The 23,901-nt window shown below is 36.8% G+C and overlaps 1 protein-coding gene across 2 annotated transcripts in view; it reads right to left on the reverse strand.

The window, feature by feature from the left end:
* Nucleotides 1-1,619: 1,619 nt before the first annotated feature.
* LOC144973951 (uncharacterized) overlaps nt 1,620-23,901 on the reverse strand; it is a 31,943-nt gene continuing 9,661 nt past the window's right edge. The window contains exons 3-7 of one of the 2 annotated variants that reach the window (XM_078916842.1): nt 10,415-10,634; nt 9,307-9,389; nt 6,389-6,521; nt 2,932-4,618; nt 1,620-2,416 (exon numbers count right to left, since the gene is read on the reverse strand). In XM_078916842.1, the coding sequence (XP_078772968.1) occupies nt 2,283-2,416; nt 2,932-4,618; nt 6,389-6,521; nt 9,307-9,389; nt 10,415-10,634 (2,257 nt within the window). In that variant the 3' untranslated portion in view covers nt 1,620-2,282. The remainder of the gene's footprint in view (nt 2,417-2,931; nt 4,619-6,388; nt 6,522-9,306; nt 9,390-10,414; nt 10,635-23,901) is intronic. The other variant, XM_078916845.1, reaches the window with a different exon arrangement.

The raw sequence follows: 23,901 nt of genomic DNA on the forward strand, positions 1-23,901 counted from the left end.
TTAACATCTGCCAACAAACTTTTGCTCTCTTGTTTAATTACAGCATCAGACATGTAAGTTATGTAAGGCAACTGATAACCATGACGCAGAGAGATATTCATAAAAAATATTGTTAAAAATAGATTTGTTAAAATATGTAAATATTTTTAAAAAAGGGAAAAAAAGTCATTTTGGAAAGGCACTGGTAGTAAAATGCTGCATAAGTAATATGATCATTAATTTACTGAATATTCTTTATAAAAATAGGAAGACAATAAATTTATATGCTTTTTACTTCATGACCACAAAAATTAAAACAACATTAGGCCTTGCATTATAATACGTTTTTCAATCATCTACATCTTTATTGGTTCTTTTTCGAAGCTACCCTATTCATTTTTGCTCAATACCTTTACTTTTTTGTTATTGCATAAAAATACTGATTTAAACTTGGTAGACTAAGTTACGGTGAAAATAGCACCCAAAGATGGATAATAGATATCTAATCAACAATACTGACAACATAATAACTGAATATTGTCTGGAAATGGCTCTACTATTCTAGAAAACCACTAAAATTTGGCCCATTGTAAATTATTGTTGCTATCAATACAGTTCAGAGCAGATATATTGACATCATGCCTATATCGACATGACACCAAAGTACCGTTTTTCCCCCACTATATAACTACATTAGTAAATAAAAATCGCCTGTATCAACATAAATTTTACTACAAGACAGTTATATTGACATTGCAAACCATTGATACTGACAATGGTTTGTCATTAAAAAAGAATGAAGACAATTTATATACGGTCAAGCTATCCTGCTGTGAAGTAAAACACAACAGTCAAGGAAAATGCAGAAATATCCCGTTGTAATGTAAAATAACAAAGAAAATGCAAGATTATTGTCCAATGACATCCCATGAATCGTCATTGATCATAACCATGATGTCAGCAGTCCAGTCTAGTACCGGGTTGTGTCAACTTTTCTCGGTACTGATACCAGTAATGGAATTCCTGATATCATTATTACATGGCTTTCAACAAATAGGCTGATGAGAAATGCTCCCCATATCACCCACTATGAGAGAGCCTGTCTATCTGTCTTTGTAAGCTGCCCTGGCCAATTCCAAACTGAGTGTTGATAAATGAGGCAGTATTCTTAACCCCCCCTCTTCCCCCCAAAAAATCACTTTCCCAATTTCTCTTGTATATGCAGTGCCAACGCTCAGCTTCTCAGTTTCGATATTATTGGCAAGGTCAATGCCACTATTACTGGTATTTAGTATCGATGCCACTCGACAATTGTTAAATTTTAGAAGATGCCATTATTGCCGATGTGAAGTCAGATGAGTATAAGGTACCATTGGGACCATTTTCCGGCCTTTCCACTATAGTAGCTATCAAGAACCTACACTGTTTTGCACAGCAACTTCAAGAGGGTGCTTCCTTATTTGACATCCTTGTCAGTGCTGAGGAAAGGGTCCATAAAAATATTCTTTGTCTTCAGAGACAGACCACAATAACACCAGATTTATTAAAGTCAAATAAAATGAACTGTAATAAATTTCTAAATCTGTCATTTTAAAGGCCACCAAATCATCAAGGTTGATTTCCCTTGTTATCATATCACCTTTTCTTATTTGTTTCCCTTTGTTTTTTTTTTTTTTTTTTTTGTTTGTTGCTTTAGGTCTCTTCCAACACAATTGAGGTTATATGAGAGACCGCTGAAACAAAAAACAAGCAATCTAACAAAAATAGTACAAATGTAAATCAAAATCATAACCTAAAGATATCATAACCTAAATTATAAATAACCAAGAACAAACAGGCAGAAGATTTACAGAAAAAAAAATATCCCCTGTCAAAAATACAATCACAAACCAAAGAAGCAGGATAGGCTAGTAAAGAGAAGAAGAAACGACATCACTATCGGATCGTACACCCATGCGAACATCATAGGTATATGATTCAAGGGTGATGCTCCCATCCAACCACCCGCTTGTTTCCCTTTGATTTTTTGGAATGACTGATATATCGACATCATGCTTATATTTGCAGTTTATCAAGGTCCTGACAATGTCGAAATGTCCGTTCTGGGCTGTATATTCAATGCACACCTCTCTAAAATTTTCAAATTACTTTATAAAACATATTATTCTATTGGATTTTCAGTCTTCTGCCTCTACAAAAACCTGTAATGCTGATGATTTTTGAAGAACATTCAACCCACATTATTGTTATTGATCTAATATTTTGAAAATAACTGTTATGGTAATTACGCATACTAAATCATTTTATAGGTAGGTGCTTTCCTTCTGCCTCAATTGTACTTCTGCTGTTGCTTGAACAAAATCAGCCATAGCATCCCCAACATTCATAACAGCCTGTAACATGCTGGAGATGCTGACATCTTCACATGGTGGCATATCTGAAATGATGATGGTAAAAATGAATGCAAATTTTCAGCAGTCTATTGTTGTGAATCAAAAAGCAAAGGTAACTTTGTCAAATTTAAGGACATTTAGAAGTACAATCAATTTGCATACTGGAGTCTGAATATGTTGAGAGTGATAACAAATTTTCAGCTTAACAGTCTCGATTTTAACTAATCATATATATCAAATAAACTTGATTAGATTTTATTATTATATTTTCACCTTGCTGTTTATTTGGAGCCAGCTTCACTGCATGAAACAAATAGAGAGGAAGAATAAAAATTAAACCCTGCATTTGATTTTGATGGCAGATTTAAATCACTTTTTTTAGGGATGTAAAGTAAACTTAAATTATAGCAAAATATTACTATTTAAAACATTTCGATTTAAGACAGAGAGGTGCAGTTGGACCTCACTTTTCTGAAATATTGCTATTTGGATAACAGGAAACCAAAGAGTCCGATCAAAGGACTCCAAATCCATGAGATAAAACCTGACAAGTTCTTACCTGTGCATGAAGATTCTTCAATCCTGACTTTGTCCATTAGTCGTTCAAGCTCATCTTTGTCTTCCTGCGGCAACGACTGATTTCCTGCCCCAACAGTTCTATGATGTTCTGCTCTATTAAACAGTGTAGTCATGCCCACATCCCTGTCAAAAGTCAAATCATTACAGCTGTAACTACGATTAGACTGGAGTCTGTTCATGGAAAGAAGAATCCTTTGCCGTTGACTTGGAGGGATTGAAGATTTAGGAGTAACCCCAAATGAAGCAGATTCTTTCCTGGAAAAACGTTTTTGAGATTTTGATGAGTTTGCATCACTACTAATACTGCTACTACTTCTGCTTCGACCATTGCCAAAATTCGACATTGGGGACCTGTTTTCTTTCTCTCGCTGTTGTTTAAGCAAAACTTTTTTGGCCAATGCTGATTTTTTTCTTAAAGACGATTGACCGCATGCTCTTTGGTTAAGACTCCCCATTACAGGTGTAGACATATACACTGGCTCAAGAGTTTTTCTTCTCTCTTTATGTTGTGTTTCTGTGGTACACTGGGAAGGATTAGGAGAAGCCGAGTTAACAACAGAAAACTTTGATGAAAAAGATGCAGATGATTCATGTGCAGGTATGACACTCAGATTGAAGCTAGGATAATAGCTTTTTACTGATGAATGTAGATGGGATGGGGTATTCTTATAATCCTCAGAGCCATCAATCACAATCTTGCGTGCCCGAAATGAATCACAAGTAAAATCATGAAATTCATCTTCCTCCACCATTCTTTTATTTTTGGATGTTGATGACATGTAAATAAGATGTGGCTGAGGATCCACATCACCACAAATATAATCATTTCCTCTCTGATTCAAATCGTTATCATCTCTATTGAACTTCATTCTGCATAACTTGAAGGCATCCAATTCCACACTTGTTTCATTTTTAGTGGTGTCAGGGGTTAAAAAATCTGACATTCCTTTGTTATCAGTGCCAGTGAAATCAGGATTTGTATCATCATCATGAACTCCTGGAATCTGCAGCCCATTTTTGTTATCCAAATCATGGGTAAAATCCTCCACAACACCTTGCTCCTTTTCAGCTTTTGACTCTTGAAATGGTTTAAAGGTGACAGCCCCATGTATTTTGGAATTTTGCGATGTTCTACAAGATGACAACGACATGTCACTGTATGTATACTCAAGATCATTTGATGTTGATTCAGTCTCTGTATCAGAAGGTGACATTTGCAATTTCTTGACAATTTCATTTCTATGTGGCTCCGTACAAAACTCGTTGTTTTGCACCTTACATGCACCATCCTCATCATTAACATCATCCTCTTTTAAAACTTGGGCTTGAACAACTTGATTTACATTATCACTCAAAGAGTTTCCAGAGGATGTGACAGATGAATCTTCAGCATCTTCACCATCACTAATACCACTTTCTTTGTTGCTTCCTATGAGAGAACTGTTTTTATTGTGATCCTTATTATTCTGCAAGCAAAAAGTTGACTGAATGGGTGTGTAACTTCCGACTATCTCTAAAACATTGATGGAAATTTCCCTGTCTTCATTTATGTTTGCCATCTCAGACCCTGCATTTGTGAAATGAGAAGCACAGAATGACTTTGTGATCTGTCCATCTGACTTGAGCACTGGATTGATTGGGCTGATGGGTATATCTGTAGAGATTTCCTGGAAAAGAAGACAACAAAGGAGATTAACTGGCAACTCAATTTAATACAAACAAAAACATAAAAGTTGGTCAATCAAGTAGTGACCAATCTAAAACGATCATCCTTCATTAGGAAGAAAGGTGTTTGGATGTAAAATAATGTGTTCCTTTTTAATGCTTGTACCAAGGGCTCAGTTTACTTTAAAAAATAAGTTTCTGAATCATTCTTTCTTTAAAATAAAAAATCTCTTATGAAGACAAATATCAATTTAATTTGTTGACAGTAAACTTATCCCTAAACCTAAGATTGATTCGAAATTGCCAACTCTACCCTCAACAACTACTCTACTGGATGTTGTAGTCAGGAGTAGTGAAAATATGGGACTGGAACTGAATATATCTAAAACAGAATGTATGACGGTATCTAAAAATAATAACCCACCAGCCTGTGTAATAACAAGCAGAGGACAAACAATACAACAAGTTGAATGTTTCAAATATTTAGGCTTCAATGTAACATCCAATGGAAAATCAGATTGTGAAATAAAGAAAAGAATAGGTATGGCGAAGAATGCATTCAACCAGCTGCATACAATTATGAAAAACAGGAATATTAGCATGAAAACAAAAATCAAAGTCCTGGATTGCTATGTACTGTCTGTGCTGCTATATGGTTGTGAGAGCTGGACCATAAACAAGACCATGGTTAAAAGACTGGAGGCAGTGGAAATGTGGTTTTACAGAAGAATGATGAGGGTGTCATGGATGGAAAGGAAAAGAAATGAAGAAATTTTAGAAATGGCAAACAGAAAAAGATCACTGATAACAAAAATCATCAAACGCCAAATGGAATTTTTAGGACACATTATCCGCCACCCTGGTTTGGAAATACTCGCCTTGACTGGAAAGATGAATGGAAAAAGAATAAGAGGAAGACAAAGAATAACGTATTTGAAAGGGATAAGAACTTGGACAGATGAAGCTGAGAAAGGTGGCGCTGCTTTAATAGAATTGGCAAGAGATAGATCAGCTTGGCGGAAGATGACCTCCGAAGTCTGCTTCAGATATGGAACTACATGAGATGAGACCCTCAACAAAGCCTGTGACTCATCAACAACTATTTGAAGTAATTTATAATGCAAGAAACGACACTATCTTCAAGTATCCTTCACTTTATTTAGCATTTACATAATATTCCATAAATTCCAGAAGTTGCAAATGTTAAAACTTAAAAGTGGCAATTTTATTCTCATCATAGGAGAGCAGTCAAATTGGGAAATCAATTGATTTGAAGTTAAAATTGATATACAGTCAAACTAATCAAATCTTTTTAAGGCAATCATCCCAGATCAAGACCAAAGTGTTATGATTTGGGTAATGCCAAAATAAATAATTGTCCATAATCCCCAAAAGACAGAAACAAAACCCAAACCAATTCCAGCTGCTAAACAACGAATAAAATTAAATAATAAACGGCCTGTTAATGATTGTCAATCCTGATTAAATTTTTTAAATTTTTATTTCTCTTTCTGGTGTATCCTAACTTAAAAAAAAAGCTTAAACCATTTCTCTACAACATGCAATGGGTTACAGAGTGTTTTATCATTTTGCTATATTTTGCTTTAGTGTGATTGAAATTGACATTATGAGCTGGCTTAAATTAACAAAATATAGCAGTATAAATGGGAATCCCCCCCCCCCCCCCCCCCCCCAAAAAAAAAAACAGAAAAAAAAACAAACAAACAAACAAGTTGTCATATTCATATTAGATAAACTAATTAAATTCTCACCTTCAACGGGTCTCCACAGAGGTTTTTCTCGTGTACCATATTGGCTGTGACTGGTTTGATTGATTCATCATAACTGTCACGATCTTCCTCCCGCTCTCGTTTTAGTACAGCTGAGAGTTTCTGTCTTAAAATTCTGAATTAAAATAATAAATATGTCTCTTTAGTATGGTCAGATCATTTAAATGCAATAATGTAGAGTTGGAATCAATGAGATCATAAGTCTGAATTTGTAACGAATTCTGCTTAAGTAAAGTAAAAGAGTATTAACCAATCTAACACAATATAATCTTACACATGGGCACATTGTTTCAAACTAAACTAAAACAATAAACAAGTTTAGCTCTAAATGATGCCATAAATGTGCTACAAATGCTTTCCTCATGAATCCTTGGCTAGGAAACTTTTATCAGATTCAGAAGGCTTTTAAAAAATTTAAGATAATAATCCAAATCATTTCTAGAATTTAAAAAAAAAACTAACTAACTTGAATCCAAAAGCATATCCCTGATTATATCATCATAATGAATTGAATTGTTTACATCTAACTATTTAAATACGAGAAAGAAAGTTTTATGCCATTCATGATCTTCATGACAGACCCATATAGAGTGAAAACTACAATAGAAATATTTAAATTGTCATGTCACTATGACCCAACTCCTAAATTGTGCTGGACAACAAGGTAGGAAAGACCCACAACTGCTGTCCACAACTACTACTACCTCCCTCAGTATAATGTTTCATCTTTGCCCATTAGCTGTCAATTTAAGGTTACAATTTTGGAGGAATGTATCGGCACAGTTCAAAATTATCTATAAAACTGATAACTGTGGAATTCTAGTGAAGTGTAAACCATCAAAATCTGATGCCACATTATGACACTTACGGACTGTGATTGGCCATACAAGATTTTGGCTTCACTCTATTTGAAGAACGGAATCTTATTTGAACTCAGAATCCAGCCCATGACATAGAATCTGAAAATGGGTACATGGCGCCAACTTTTCAAAGAGCTAAAATGGGACACCCTAACTCACATTCAATACCGTCATGAGCCAAAGTAGTAGTATGTTTAGACTGTATAATATCATATAATCTAGATTTCTAGCTTTTCCTTGTTTTAATTTGCCAAAAAAAGCATTATCTTGGGACAAACAAGGGATCTTGTCCATACAACATAAAAATTCCAATTTTTTTTTCAATAAAATTTTCTACGATTGCAAAATTGAAACAGTACCGATTTTATCAAAACAGTTGGTCGCTATTTAGGTAGCATAATACTTCTCAAACAGGAGCATGGCAAAAAAGGACAATGTTAAAAAACATTCAACTTGACTGATAGTAAAAGATGAATTGCTCAAACATGAGTGTCAAAGAGTAGAACTTTGCAGAAGATTGTTAAACTTAATTAAATCGTAAAATAAAAATGCAAAATTAAACAAAATAAAAACCTAAAAGGAAAAGAAAATCAAAATTGAAACCAGGATTTTGTTAACACTTTAAGATTCAACCCGACAAAAACTGACAACGGCATAATATTCATGGGCGGGGTAGTCAAGACTGGCCTCAGTAAGTAAAATCCAATCGTTGTGAAGGAAATGACAGGCCCTGTCACTGCCGCAGGGTGTTTTCAGCTTTGATTTTTATAAATTTGCCGACAGAAAAGAAAATACGTTTCAGAAATTGCGATTTAAATCCTATTGTATTTGCGGGTGAAAATCATTGACATTGCACTTTGTTTGGTAAAAATCGGTAAAAAATTACGACTTTGGTGATGAAAAATGACTTTGAAGACCATTATTGTAAACTTTTAAAAATATTATGAATAATTTATAACTCCCTTATTTGTGGGTCGATTTTGTCATTCGAAGTATCAATTTTATTGTAATAAAGAGATAGGAACTTCAGAGTTATTTTTCTGATGCAAAATTATTACTTTGTAATTTTAGCACCAAGAAAAATAGTCGGTAAATAAATTTGTTACACCTCTTTGATAGACCGCCAGGGTCCGTTCATGTAGAATTGTGAATCAAGCATCTCAAAGTCTTCGACCAATCACAGGCTATCTATCCAGCTGGCCGAAACAAAGACGCTTCTCCCCGTTGATGTATTACGCTATTGTTATGCAAGGAATATAACACCTTATGGAGTAGGCCTAAAAGCTAAAATCTAAAAGTAAAAAATATAATTCTGAGGAATTTGAAAGTCACATTGCTGAAATCAGCTTGAAAAAAGAAGTACATTGGTCTTTGTTTCATAAAAATCGGTTGAAAACCAACTGTTTTACGAATAAATTTGATTTTAAAAATTGCTTTTGTTTATTTTAGCTTTTTTTAGCAACTTTTTTATTTATCGGCCGGTTTTCTTGATTTTTATATCATTCGTTATATCTCAATGAGACGAGATCAGTGATATACTTTGTTTGTTTCAAATGTAACTAGAACATAATTTGGCTTTTTTACCTATCGACCATGCCTGGATAATTTATTCAACAATGTGACGATGTGACGCAACTATTCCATGACCGTCTTCCACTGCATCGAAGATGATTCAATTCATTGTTGACGGCTGTTGACACGTGAGCTGCCAGAACGACCAATCGTTGAAGGGTCATAATGCTCAGTAGCCAATCGTTCTTCGGTCAAAAAACTTATGAACTCACGAGAACAAAAGTTTGAAATTTGGTGATGGACGGACCTATGAAATCGTTTCTGGGTGGAGTTTAGCCATGAGTGACCGTAGAAAACGAAAAGGCGACTACAGATATCAAAGAGTAGGCTTATATCATCAAAGGATGTCTACATGATTGACATGGCCATATAGGGAACTCATTATCTACCCCCCCAAAAAGAATCTGAACACGAGAGGGTTAACAATAACAATGAAAGTGGGATAACAGTATAGAAATATATTGGTACCTATTTTCTTCCTCCAGCAGTTGTATTGTCTGGGCCATTTGAACCTGCCTGTTATCCATGTTCTTTTTTGAAAGGCTTTCCTGCTGAAGATGAGAGAGAATCAAGAGAATAGATTTTTATTTTAATAAAATGTGAAATCGAATGAAAGCATTTTTTTCTTGTACACACAACATCAGAACCGAATGAAAAAAAAAATGTAAAAATAATCAAGTAAATTCAAACTGAATCTTTTTTCTCTATTTGTTTTTGTTTTTTAATCTCAGTGCATGAGCAAGTGAATTAAATACTTTTTAAAAATCAAAAAAGGGACAATTAATGACCCGTAAATCTAAATTGACCAATATCTTACTAATCTTATTATCTGAATACTTCTGAAAAATTAAATTCCGTTTAGATTTAAATTCTTGTTTTAAATTGGTGATCAGATGCCTAACAAGTTTTAAGGAGGACAACCTAGGGGTGTATGAAAAAATATTGCTCAAGGTCAAGATCAATCTTTTTTAAAATCTAAATATTTGAAAATCAAAAAACCCAAAGAATTATCATTTATTATACAAATAAAAAATGAACATTTATATATAGCATTATTACAACAAACACACCATATTCAATGTGCTTCACATTGGTTCATTCATATACCCAGAGATGGCCATAAAGAACCAAATTTCTATTTTCATACATAATATAGGTCACTGACGTCCCTTTTGTACTAGCATTCTAGCAACACCAATTACTCCTTATAGCCGGGTATTCATTAATTAATTTACACACCTGAGAGAGAGAGAGAGAGAGAAAGAGAGAGAGAGAGAGAGAGAGAGAGAGAGAGAGAGAGAGAGAGAGAGAGAGAGAGAGAGAGAGAGAGAGAGAGAGAAAGAATAAGTAGGAGTGAAATATCTGTTCAATGTTAAAGTTAGGTATCATATAACTATAACGTTATAACAAGTGTAACTAAGTAGGAGTGAAATATCTGTTCAATGTTATAGTTAGGTATCATATAACTATAACGTTATAACAAGTGTAACTAAGTGACAAATGGCTATATTTATGGACAATAAAGATCTATTATTATAATTATCACTGATAAAAGAAAAAGATATAAAATGCTTACCATGCAAGGACTACTGGTATTACATGGTTCTCCTAATACCTCAAGAGGCTTACACCATCTCTTCATCAGAGCTAAGTTATTGTCATCATAAGCTTGGTCTCCAGCGACTTGATATTGAGCTTGATATTCTCCATCAGTGTCTGACGATCCAGCAGCCAGACCGGAATCAGTTGAGCTGTGGAAACTACCCCTAGGGTCTGGTATCAAGCTTCTTGGCTGCCTATCATGGAACAGAAATGAAAATCTAAATACAGTACTGATGGTGACAAAAAGTTTTAAAAAAGGAAGACAATTCTGAATGATTGCCTCTAAGTTAAACCCAATTTTTACTGCATTAACTAGCAATGACTATCCCGCACAAATCTTTGGGCCTCTTTTTCGCTCACGAAGTGCCCGAATTCGCGTCAAAATATGGGACGAAGCCGTTTCGTATATGCTATTTAAAAAAATTAATTACGACGCTGTTTATCGATGAATATGACTAAAAGTTGGCACACAGCTAGAAAAAAGGTCATTTTAGATTATGTCAAGCGACAAAACTCGTGCGATTACCAGAAGGCCGTTAAAAATAGATTTTTACTCTTTGGAGTAAAATATTTCTAAAACTACCGGGCGTGGAGGTTTTGCCGCTGACAAGGTAATACATGAACATTTCTTCTTTTTGGTTGTAAAATTTCATATGAATATGACGAGTACTTTTCCCGTATTTTACAAAACACCATCCTAATTTGCTCTTCAAGTTTCCATCTTTTAATCCATTTATTATGCAAGATACAACCAAAGGTCGAAAAAAAATGCCGAAAAAGCGGCCCATATTTTCGCGTTTTTTTCCTCTTTGCGGGTCATCCAAATAAATGACACCTTTGAAACTGCATAACTTGTTTATTTATGAATGGATTTTCAAAATTCAAAAAGATTTTTACTCAGTGGAGATAGGGCTTTGATTTTAGACAAAAAAATTCCTCAAGAAGAGAAAAAAACATTTTTCATAGTCATTGCTACATTAACCCCCACCTTTAGAGCAATTAAGATGATAAGATGTGGGAATCTGCACCTATTTGTTAGACCAAACATCAAGTCTCTCACTGCCAGTACATTGATTGGGGCAAATGTAATTTTTTTTTTTCAATGAGGAGAGACTGTATACCCCCAACCCCTGTACATGGCAACCATTTCGCCTGTAGATTTTGGGTGGTGTTTAACCGAGACGCCAACTTTAAATTTGGCTCACAGGAGTTTCAGACACCACTCGTAGGAATTTCAATGCCGAAGAGGAATTTCCGCATACAAGAAAAAGGAATTGGAATGGTATTTGGCATTGTGTTCACATATTGTATAGATCTAAATAGATAACAGATTAGGATTATATTATGATACATAAACACATTGTCAAATACAATCCCAAAGTTTCCATATTTCAAATGAAGTAAAGCTCCAAAATCTAATGGTAGAGAATGTAGCAATGGTGGTAGTGAGGATGATGTGGTGATGGTGGTTGTAGTAATGGTGGTAGTGATGATGAAGATGTGATAGTGGTTGTTGTTGTAGTAGTAGTAGTAGTAGTAGTGATGATGATATGGTGGTGGTTGAAGTAGTAGTGGTAGTGATGATGATGTGGTGGTGGTGGTTGTAGTTGCAGTGGTAGAAATGATGATATGGTGGTGGAGGTGGTTGAAGTAGTAGTTGTAGTGAAGATGATGTGGTGGTGGTATAGTGGTTGTAGTAGTTGTGGTCGTGATGATAATGATGTGGTGGTGGATGTTGTAGTGGTGGTAGTTATGTTGATGTGGTGGTGATGGTGGATGTAGTACAAATGGTAGTGATGATGATGTGGTAGTGGTGATTGTAGTAGTAGTGGTAGTGATGATGATGTGGTGCTGATGGTTGTAGTAGTAGTGGTAGTGATGATGATGTTGTAGTGGTGGTTTTTTGTTGTAGTAGTATTAGTAGTATTAGTATTAGTAGTAGTAGTAGTAGTAGTAGTTGTCACAGTAAAGATTGTTCACAATTATCTTATTAAATTTTATTTTATTAAGAACTGAATTCATCTCACTCCAGTTATATTTCGGTAGGCCTAGATAAACTTTACCTTCTAATATTAGATCGTCTTTCCTTTTATAGCCTTCCCTCGAATTAATTTCTAATTAGTGAATACTTTTCGTTCTACATTCTGTCACGTAGCCACTTATTATAAAAGCTGATAGGTCTAACATTCGACACTCACTTTCTCTCCATAATCTATGCCGGACGGCCAGTCACTCTATTCCTATATATATATTGTAAGATTTTTATCTTTTGGGACTTTGTAGATATTATATCTACACCATTAAGACGCCGGAGCTTTTAACTTTGATTGTATAATCTTCAAGGATCAAACCCAAGCCCGCTGTACTACATTATAACTCCTTACCAGTTGCCTGGAAGTGGAATTTTACGAGTCCAATCCTGTTATCAGAGGAATAGATCATCCAAGCCCATCAACTGCCTGGAAACGTAAACTTATGAACCTGACATATTATTATAAGTTACGTAAAATATTCATATCTCTATTTGTAACTGCCACGATCACTGTTTATCTCTTTTAATTAAATTTCATCATCATTTTTATTTCATTGTAAACAAATCGTTAATTGTTTTTCATTTATAGTAACTAGTAAATTCTGGGGCCTCATTCTACATATATTTTATGCATAGTCGAGTAGCTCTTTACTCACTTGAGACCATGACATTTTGGAGGGGACACATATAAAGAATTGAATTTATTTAGTTACTTATATCTATTTCATCTAACTTTAAAGTTTAAATTGTAAAACTCTTAATTGCCCCACTTGATCATATTTTAATTGAACTCCCTATTTACAGGATTAATTTTTTTTTCTTTTTCATTTCTTCATTTAAATGGAATAGCAATTTATCCATTCATTCTTTCATTCAAATTGAATAGCATTTTATTGATTCATTCCTTCATCCATTTATTCATTTATAAATCATTCATCCATTCATTGTTCATTCATTTATTTATTCATTCATTCATTCATTCATTCATCCATTCATTCGTTTATTCACTCATTTATCCAATCATTCATACATTTATTCCTCCCTTCATTATTTCATTCATACATTATCCATTCATTCATTCATCTATTCACTCAGTTTTTCATTCATTCATTCATTCCTTGTCCACTTTGTTATTATATCACTCATTTCATTTTGTTGTTTGCCTCATTCATGAATTGTTTTCAATATGTTTACATTCCATAACGATTCATTCACCTATCATCCAATCACTCAGTGTTGTGAACACATTTTGTAACTATTGTAAATCTTACGATATTTTATTGTTTTGTATTTCAGACATCACTGTTAAACACTCTTCAATGCCTAATTACAATTGTTGAACAACCATTGAACAAGAGAGAGGTCCCAGCCACGAACTGAGTTGGTAAATATATCCTTCATTATTCTCTTTTACATGAGTTGGGCATCACATAGTAACTATAGACATCGTGATTTGTTTTGCATAAGTGATTTGTTTTAAATGCATTTTTGGCATATTACTGTTACCGAAAACCACTTATATATTATGTTCTGAAAAGTGAGTCTTTAAAAACTAAATAATAATAAAAGGAGTCTACTAGCCGTCGTGTTATATTTAGTGATAGATAACTTGGGATTATTTTGGCATCCTATTATTGTTATCATACTCTAGTATATTAGCATCATTGCGAATAATTGTACACAAACTAACGACGAGTCACACACATTGGTGATACCTTTTTCGTAGTAACATAGTTTAGAGTACACGCGATTGACACATTGTTATTGACACAAGTCATAATAACTCCGCATTGTATTGACACATTGCTTTATAAGATATAACAATAAAAGGCATCAAATTCAACATACATAATAAGTTGAAATAAGAGAGAGAGATTTCTAAAAATAGAACAGTTCGTTCCAGTAAGTGTAAATAAATAAAACAGTCAGTAACAGTATCCTGTCAATATAATATATATAAAACATCGTAACTAATTTATTGCAAAAATGGAAGCATATAAAAGATACTTAAGTCTCGCAAAGGACTTAGAAATACCCCAGGAAAGGATATTTTCATGGTGCGAAGAGAAAATAAAAGAAGAAAAAGAAGAAAGAATTCGTAGAGAAGAAAATGGAGAAAGAATTCGTAGAGAAGAAAATGAAGAAAGAATTCGTAGAGAAGAAAATGAAGAAAGAATTCGTAGAGAAGAAAATGAAGAAAGAATTCGTAGAGAAGAAAAAGAGCACGAAGAAAGAATACGCAGAGAAGAACGAGAAGAAAGAGCCCAAGAAAGGGAACTAAAAAGACAAATAGCTTTAGCAGAAGAAGAAACCAAAAGGACCCAAATGATGCTGGAAATTGAAAAAACAAAAACCGGTCATGAAAGAAAACATAATAATAGTGATGAATTTTTCGTGAAACTTCCACGCATGCCAACATACGATGAACGCTCAGACTGTCTAGAATCCTTCTTACACCGATTCGAAGTTCAGGCTAAAGGTTATCGTTGGCCAGAAAGCAAATGGGCCACAGCCTTGATTAACTGCTTATCTGGAGAACCGCTAAAAGTTTTCTATACCTTAACAACTGAAGATGCAGATGATTATGGTAAAATTAAAGACGCTCTACTAAAAAGATTTAGATTAACGGAAGATGGTTACCAGGAAAGGTTTCACACTGCAAAACCGGAAAGTGGAGAAGACTTTAATACATTCGTGAACCGAATTACTCAATTTCTAAATCGGTGGCTTGAGTTGGCAAACGTAAAACAAGACGACTTTGCAGGCCTTTACTATCTCACGCTGAAGAATCGAATCTATCAAGCTTGCAACCCAGATTTAGTCGCATTCTTTAAAGAGAGAAAGCCAGAAAACTTGGACAAATTAAAAATCTACGCAGAAAACTTTAACAGCGCACATCCATTGACACCCCTTAGCAGAACATTGAAGGAACCATACTACGCTGCTGCTGCTCAGAGTCCAGGTACACCTAAAGTTCAGTACTCAAATAGGACGAGCCGATCAATCACTCGGAACACGCAAGTGAAACAGGATGACCATAGTAACAAACCATGGAACAAACAGTTCAATAGAGACCATAGCCGACCCTATCAAAACAAAACAAGAAATAGCACTGACAATAATACTGAGTATAAGAAAACCAACAAACCTATAATTAAATGTCAATATTGTGGAATGAAAGGCCACACAGCAGACAAATGTTACAAAATCGTGGGATATCCAAAAGAAACTGCAAATGCATCACTCCAAACAGGTGTAAACAATCAGACACGAGTAATGTCAGGAGAAAATATAAATGTGTATTGCGTGAAAGGTATGTCACTTTTAACACAAACTCACAAATCAGGATCGCTATTTTTTTGTGAAGGCAAAGCTAATGGAACTGATTGCAAAATATTGAGAGACACAGGATGCAGTACAGTAGGAATAAAAGCATCTTTGATCAATGACGAAGACAAAACTGGAAAAACGGTACAATGCATCACATTCAGTGGCACAGTCGAAACCTTTGAAACAGCTAACGTGTACATAGAAACCCCATACTATACAGGAATAGTGGAATGCTGTATACTTCCCAACCCCGTCGCTGATGTTATTGTTGGCAATATAAAAGGTCTTAAAGACAACCCAACAGATGTAAAAGAATGGTCATTGACCCAAGAAACAGCTTGTCTAGCAGAAACAAGAAAGATGACTAAGACAACAGAGAAGCCAATGACTATTTCTCTTGAACCACAACAATTCGACAGGAACACGTTCATTGAAGAACAGAAAAAGGACCCGACTTTAACTTCATATTTCAATATCGCAAACAAAGGGACGAAATCAAAAGTTGAATACATCATTGAAAAAGATATTCTGTTCAGGTTACATAGGAAAAGAAACAAAATAGCTAAACAACTGGTCACGCCGAGTATTTACAGAAACAAAATCCTTGGAATAGCGCACGATTCAATAACCTCTGGACATCTTGGGAGCTCTTCCACATTGAAGAGAATATCCGAGAATTTCACATGGCCTGGAATTACTAAAGACGTCCGAGAATATGTGAAATCTTGTGACACATGTCAAAGAAGAGTCGCAAAAGGCAGAATACCGAGATTGCCATTAGAGACAACCCCAGTTATTGAAAAAGTTTTTCAAAAAGTTGCAATTGACATTATAGGCCCTTTAACAAAATCAGATAGAAACCATACACACATACTAACACTAGTCGATTACGCAACCAGGTGGCCAGAAGCGATAGCATTGAAATCAACTACATCGGATCACATAGCTGAAGCATTGATGACAATTTTTACTAGAATAGGAATACCAAATGAGATACTGTCGGACAATGGACCCCAATTTACATCACATATGATGCATGAAACCATGAAACTCATGGGAATACAACACTCATTCACAACTCCCTACCACCCCCAAGCAAATGGTCTTTGTGAAAGATTTAATGGCACTCTAAAGAATATGTTAAGAAAAGTGTCAGCAGAAAAACCAGATGATTGGGACAGATACTTACCAGCAATCCTATTTGCATATAGAGAAATACCCCAAGAATCTACAGGCTACTCCCCATTTGAGTTGATGTATGGACGATCACCTCGCGGCCCGATCAATATAGTAGCCGACATTTGTAAAGGGAATGAGGAGGACAATAACGAAATTATGTTTGCTTACGAATATGTAAGAAACCTGAAAGACAGAATAGAGGATACATGTAAGCTAGCACAGGAATCCGTCACTAAAAAAGCAGAGAAATACAAGGAATACTCCGATAGAAAAAGCAAGTCAAGAAAATTTGAGATTGGTGACAAAGTACTAATACTCTTACCCGATGACTCGAGTAAACTTTTAGCTACATGGAAAGGACCATTCAATGTATTAGCAGTACGATCTGGTGTTAATTACGAGATTCAAATTAACAACACAACAAAGACATTCCATGCAAACATGCTAAAAAAATATTTCGATAGAGACAGATTATCACAACCAATATTTAACCATGTTGAAGCTGCAAATGTAGGATTAATCATCGAAACTCACAGCGATGATGTCGAACTACAACACACCCCACAACACGGTAACTCTAAAAATAGTACAATTAATGACGTCACAATCAATCCTCAACTAAACGAATGTCAGAAACGAGAAATCAGGTCATTATTAGAAAAGTACCAGTCAGTCTTTACAGACGCACCCGGACATACAACATTAGTGGAACACGACATAAAGTTAACCACATCTACCCCTATCAACGTGAAAAACTATCCTATTCCATTTCACGCACGAGAACAAGTTGAAAAGGAAGTTAAGGATATGCTAGATACAGGAATAGTTAGATATTCTTCAAGCCCATACTCATCACCAATAGTAGTAGTGAAAAAGAAAGACGGATCGATAAGGCTATGTATCGACTTTCGCAAATTAAATGAAGCAACAGTATTTGATGCAGAACCAATACCAAATCAAGAGAATTTATTTGCTGCCTTATCTCAAGCAAAATACATGACAAAATGTGATCTTTCTAGAGGTTACTGGCAGATTCCACTGAAAGAATCATGTAAGAAATACACAGCATTTCAATCACCATTAGGATTGTTAGAATTTAACTATATGCCATTTGGATTATCGACAGCCGCATCGACATTCCAAAGAATGATGCGTATGTTATTAAAAGACATCCCGTCTACACTCTCATACTTCGACGACGCATGTATTTTCTCAAACTCATGGACTGATCACATGACAACCTTAGAATTAGTGCTTGAAGCATTAAAACGTAATTCTTTAACAACAAAACCGTCAAAAACAAGCGTTGCATTTTACGAAATTGATTTTCTCGGTCATACCGTTGGTCATGGGACACAGACACCCGAGACAGAAAAACAAACAAAAATCGCACAATTGCAACCACCTAAGACAAAAAAAGAAGTACGCAAAGTACTTGGGCTCCTAAATTTTTACAGGAAATACATTTACAACTTCGCGCACATCGCGACACCGCTAACAAATCTGACAAAGAATGGGTCACCGAACAAAATTGTTTGGACAGAAGCGTGTCAGAATAGCTTTAACCAATTAAAGGCATTACTCTGTTCAGAACCAATTCTTAAATTACCCGACATATCAAAAGAATTTGTTGTAAGAACTGACGCGTCTGATAAGGGCATCGCAGGTGTACTATTACAGGAGCATGAGGGAACTCTAATGCCTTGCTTATATGCAAGCAGAAAATTATTGGACAGAGAATCACGATACTCTGTAATAGAGCGTGAAGGACTGGCCATCGTCTTTGCTTTAAAGACATTCAGCAGATATCTACTGCTAAAAGAGTTTGTGGTCGAAACGGACCATAAACCACTCACGTACATAAGAAATAACAGAATGAATAACAGTAGAGTACTAAGGTGGAGTCTATTTTTGCAAAATTACACTTTCAGTATCTCTCACATACCAGGCTGTGAAAATATTCACGCCGACCTACTTTCTCGATTAGTATAAACACATGAGAAGGGTATAACTTAACCTCCCATGCATACTGTTAGTTACCTCGCAAATTATGCCAAATCAGAACGCACAAATTCGATAATTTTATTTGTAAACATGATGACCCAACTTAATGTAACATTGAGTATTGTTTGGATATATATACCATACCCATTCATGATTTGGGAAATCTTCTCTTTATCTATTGTTGTTATGAATTTTCACTCATTTATGATTAATAATTGAAATGTCAGTATTTCATTTACATTTTCATTCATTTCATTTAGTAAATTACCTTCATATCATCGACTTTAATCATGCTTCATTGCCATCACTATTGTTTATCACAATGATTTGTAATCACATTGCCATCATGTTGTTCATCATAATGATTTGTAATCACAATCTTTCATTGTTATTGTCACCCATTCATATACCTACGTTAATATAAACATTTCCATGTCTAGTTAATAAATAATTTAATTGTAGCACAAATCATAACAATGGATTAATGCTAGAGTATCATGATAGTGATAGTAAATTTACTTCCGTTTGTAAAATCTATCTTTCCCATAATGGTTAAAGAGTATATTTTAAACGTGGGTGGGGGGTGTCACAGTAAAGATTGTTCACAATTATCTTATTAAATTTTATTTTATTAAGAACTGAATTCATCTCACTCCAGTTATATTTCGGTAGGCCTAGATAAACTTTACCTTCTAATATTAGATCGTCTTTCCTTTTATAGCCTTCCCTCGAATTAATTTCTAATTAGTGAATACTTTTCGTTCTACATTCTGTCACGTAGCCACTTATTATAAAAGCTGATAGGTCTAACATTCGACACTCACTTTCTCTCCATAATCTATGCCGGACGGCCAGTCACTCTATTCCTATATATATATTGTAAGATTTTTATCTTTTGGGACTTTGTAGATATTATATCTACACCATTAAGACGCCGGAGCTTTTAACTTTGATTGTATAATCTTCAAGGATCAAACCCAAGCCCGCTGTACTACATTATAACTCCTTACCAGTTGCCTGGAAGTGGAATTTTACGAGTCCAATCCTGTTATCAGAGGAATAGATCATCCAAGCCCATCAACTGCCTGGAAACGTAAACTTATGAACCTGACATATTATTATAAGTTACGTAAAATATTCATATCTCTATTTGTAACTGCCACGATCACTGTTTATCTCTTTTAATTAAATTTCATCATCATTTTTATTTCATTGTAAACAAATCGTTAATTGTTTTTCATTTATAGTAACTAGTAAATTCTGGGGCCTCATTCTACATATATTTTATGCATAGTCGAGTAGCTCTTTACTCACTTGAGACCATGACAGTAGTAGTAGTAGTAGTAGTAGTAGTAGTAGTAGTAGTAGTAGTAGTAGTAGTAGTAGTAGTAGTAGTAGTAGTAGTAGTAGTAGTAGTAGTAGTAGTAGTAGTAGTAGTAGTAGTAGTAATAGTAGTAGGTACTTGTAGTCATGATGATGTGGTGGTGGTGGTTGTAGTAGTAGTGGAAGTGATGATGTGTGTGGCGGTGGTGGTTGTAATAGTATTGGTAGTGATGATGTGGTGGTGGTTGTAGAGGTAGTAGTCATGATGATGTGGTGGTGGTGGTTGTAGTAGTAGTGGAAGTGATGATGTGTGGCGGTGGTGGTTGTAATAGTGATGGTAGTTGTAGTAATAGTAGTAGTAGTGATGATGATGATATAACTCATACTTTCCCCAGCCATTGATGTATGGCTCCACTGCCTTGTGGGAGGAGGAAAGGCTAAGGAGTAAAGCTAACAGAAATCTGCATCCAAACTGATGCCAAACGTATCGCTATGCGATCCTTTGGACCACACCAGGGAGGAAGAGAGGGAGGTTCTGGTTACTGGGCAGCCCAGGATCTCCACATTACTTTGCCCAGGCCGCGCCCTGGAGAGGACACTCCAGTCTCACCTTCACCGGTGAAGAGTAACAACACGGAAGACAGCAGTCTACGAGTGATAAGTCCTTGCTCAATTGGCGTAGAGTTGGACGCTACGGGTTGTCTTCGACGGTGGGAGGGATCATCGTAATCCTAATCAGCTACCGCCCGCCCCAAGCTGGGCAGCCCCCAGCCAGAAAGGTGTTGACCCGCTACGATCTGCCTGCTTCAGAGGGTGCCTGGAGCTTAGAGCTTGCAAGCTTGACAAGTGGATCGTTAAACTGTGTACCAGGCAAGCAAATGAAAAAGAAAACGAAGTCCCCAGCTCTTCGATTAGCAAGCTGGAATGTAAGAACTATGCGCTCAGGACTGACAGATGACCTTCAGGCCATGGACGATGCTCGAAAAAAAGCAGTAATTGATCGTGAACTTAACAGACTGAACATCGACATAGCAGCCTTGCAGGAAACGCGACTCCCAGAGAGGGATCCCTGAAGGAGAAACACTTTACATTCTTCTGGCAAGGAAAAGGCACAGAAGACGTGAGGGAGCACGGTGTTGGATTCGCAATACGCCATACATTACTTCCTATGATTGAACCGCCAACAGACGGCACAGAGAGAATTTTAAAGCTGCGCCTGTCATCCATGCAGGGTTCGGTGAACCTTGTTTGCATCTACGCCCCAACACTGCAAGCTTCGGTTGAAGTAAAGGACCAATTCTATGAGTCATTAGACTCCGTTGTCAACAATATCCCAGAAGTGGAGCACATCTACCTTCTTGGCGACTTCAACGCGCAAGTTGGTGCCGACAAAGAATCATGGCCAACCGTTTTGGGGCACCACGGCATAGGAAAGATGAATGAGAATGGTCAGAGGCTTCTTGAACTCTGCTGCTATCGCAAACTATGCGTGACAAACACCTACTTTCAGAACAAGGCATGTCACAAGGTGTCATGGAGGCATCCAAGGTCAAAACACTGGCATCAGCTGGACATGATCATCACAAAGCGCGATTCTCTTAACAATGTTTGTAACACCAGGTCCTATCATAGCGCTGATTGCGACACCGATCACTCTTGGTTGCCACAAGGGTGAAACTGACACCAAAGAAACTTCATCACTCAAAGAGAAAGGGCCAGCCCAGGATCAACATCAGCAAGACAGCTTACCGAGAAAAGAATATAGAGTTCAACGAGCAACTTGAGAAGATTCTCAACACAGCTCATAGAAAAGCAGAACAAAATGCACAGGACAGCTGGAACTCTCTTAGAAACGCCATTTACAGCACTGCAGTTCTGACATATGGCAAAAAGGAGTGCAAGAACAAAGATTGGTTTGAAGCCAGCATTTCTGAGATGGAGCCAGTCATTGATGCCAAGAGCAGCGCACTTGTCAACTATAAACATGAACCAAGTCAGAGGAACCTGCAGGCGTTGCGAGCTGCACGCAGCAAAGCACAGCAAAAAGCTTGACGTTGCGCCAACGACTACTGGCTTCAGTTGTCGGACAACATCCAGCAAGCGTCTGACAGTGGCAACATAAGGGCCATGTATGAGGGCATCAAACAGGCGACAGGCAAATCTACAAAGAAAACTGCGCCTATTAAATCAAAGACAGGGGAACCATCACAGACAAGGACAAGCAGATGGGAAGATGGGTAGAGCACTACTTGGAACTCTATGCCAGAGAAAACTCTGTCACCCAAAAAGCGTTAGACGCAATTGAAGAACTGCCAGTACTGGAAGAACTAGACGCAGAACCAATTATGGAGGAGCTCAGCAAAGCAATCGATGCTCTGGCCTGTGGCAGAGCACCGGGTGACGACACCCGAAATCATCAAATGTGGAAAGCCAGCCCTCTTGGAACCACTACATAAACTCTTGTGTCTTTGCTGGAGAGAAGGCAAGGTACCCCAGGATATGGCGATGCCAAGATTATCGCCCTCTACAAAAACAAGGGAGACCGTAGTGACTGCAATAACTATAGGGGAATCTCTCTACTGAGCATTGTGGGTAAAGTCTTTGCGCGCGTTGTCCTCGCTCGACTGCAAGTCCTCGATGAACGTATCTACCCAGAGTCGCAGTGTGGCTTCAGAGCCAAGAGGTCGACAGTGGACATGATCTTCTCAGTACGTCAACTTCAGGAGAAATGCAGAGTACAGCAGATGCCCCTCTACATTGCATTTATTGACCTGACAAAGGCATTTGACCTTGTTAGCAGGAAGGGCCTTTTCCAGCTGCTAGAGAAGATTGGCTGTCCTCCTCAGCAGCTTAGCATCATTGCCTCCTTCCCCGACGACATGAAGGGCACCATCAGCTATGACGGTGGAGCCTCTGAACCCTTCCCCATGCGCAGCGGCGTGAAACAAGGCTGTATCCTCGCACCGACTTTGTTTGGTATATTTTTCTCCTTACTGCTAAAGTTTGCATTCACAGAGTCCGCAGAAGGAGTCCACTTACACACCAGAAGTGATGGGAAGCTGTACAATCTGGCACGGCTGAGAGCAAAGACCAAGGTCCGCACAGTCCTCATAAGGAAATGCTATTTGCAGATGATGCAGCTCTATGCGCGCATACCGAGGAAGACCTTCAGCGGCTGATGGACAGGTTTTCCACGCATGCAGGGAATTCGGGCTGACGATCAGCATCAAGAAAACAAATGTAATGTGTCAGGATGTCCCCTCTATACCAGCAATTTACATTGACAACGAGGACCTAGAAGTCACTGATCACTTCACATACCTGGGCACAACCATCACCAGCAACCTCTCACTTGATGCAGAATTAGACAAGCGTATTGCCAAAGCTGCCGCTGTCATGGCACAACTGAGCAAGAGAGTGTGGACAACAACCAACTCACTTTGAACACCAAACTCAGAGTATACCAGGCATGTGTACTCAGTAGCCTACTGTATGGCAGTGAATCCTGGACAACATATGCCAGACAGGAGAACCGCCTGGAAAACTTCCACATTCGCTGTTTACGACGAATTCTCTGCATCAGGTGGCAGGAC

The sequence above is a fragment of the Berghia stephanieae genome, chromosome 1 (assembly GCF_034508935.2).
Source record: "Berghia stephanieae isolate SIO BIC M18660-M18661 chromosome 1, UCSD_Bste_1.3, whole genome shotgun sequence".
NCBI classification, from domain to species: domain Eukaryota; kingdom Metazoa; phylum Mollusca; class Gastropoda; order Nudibranchia; family Aeolidiidae; genus Berghia; species Berghia stephanieae.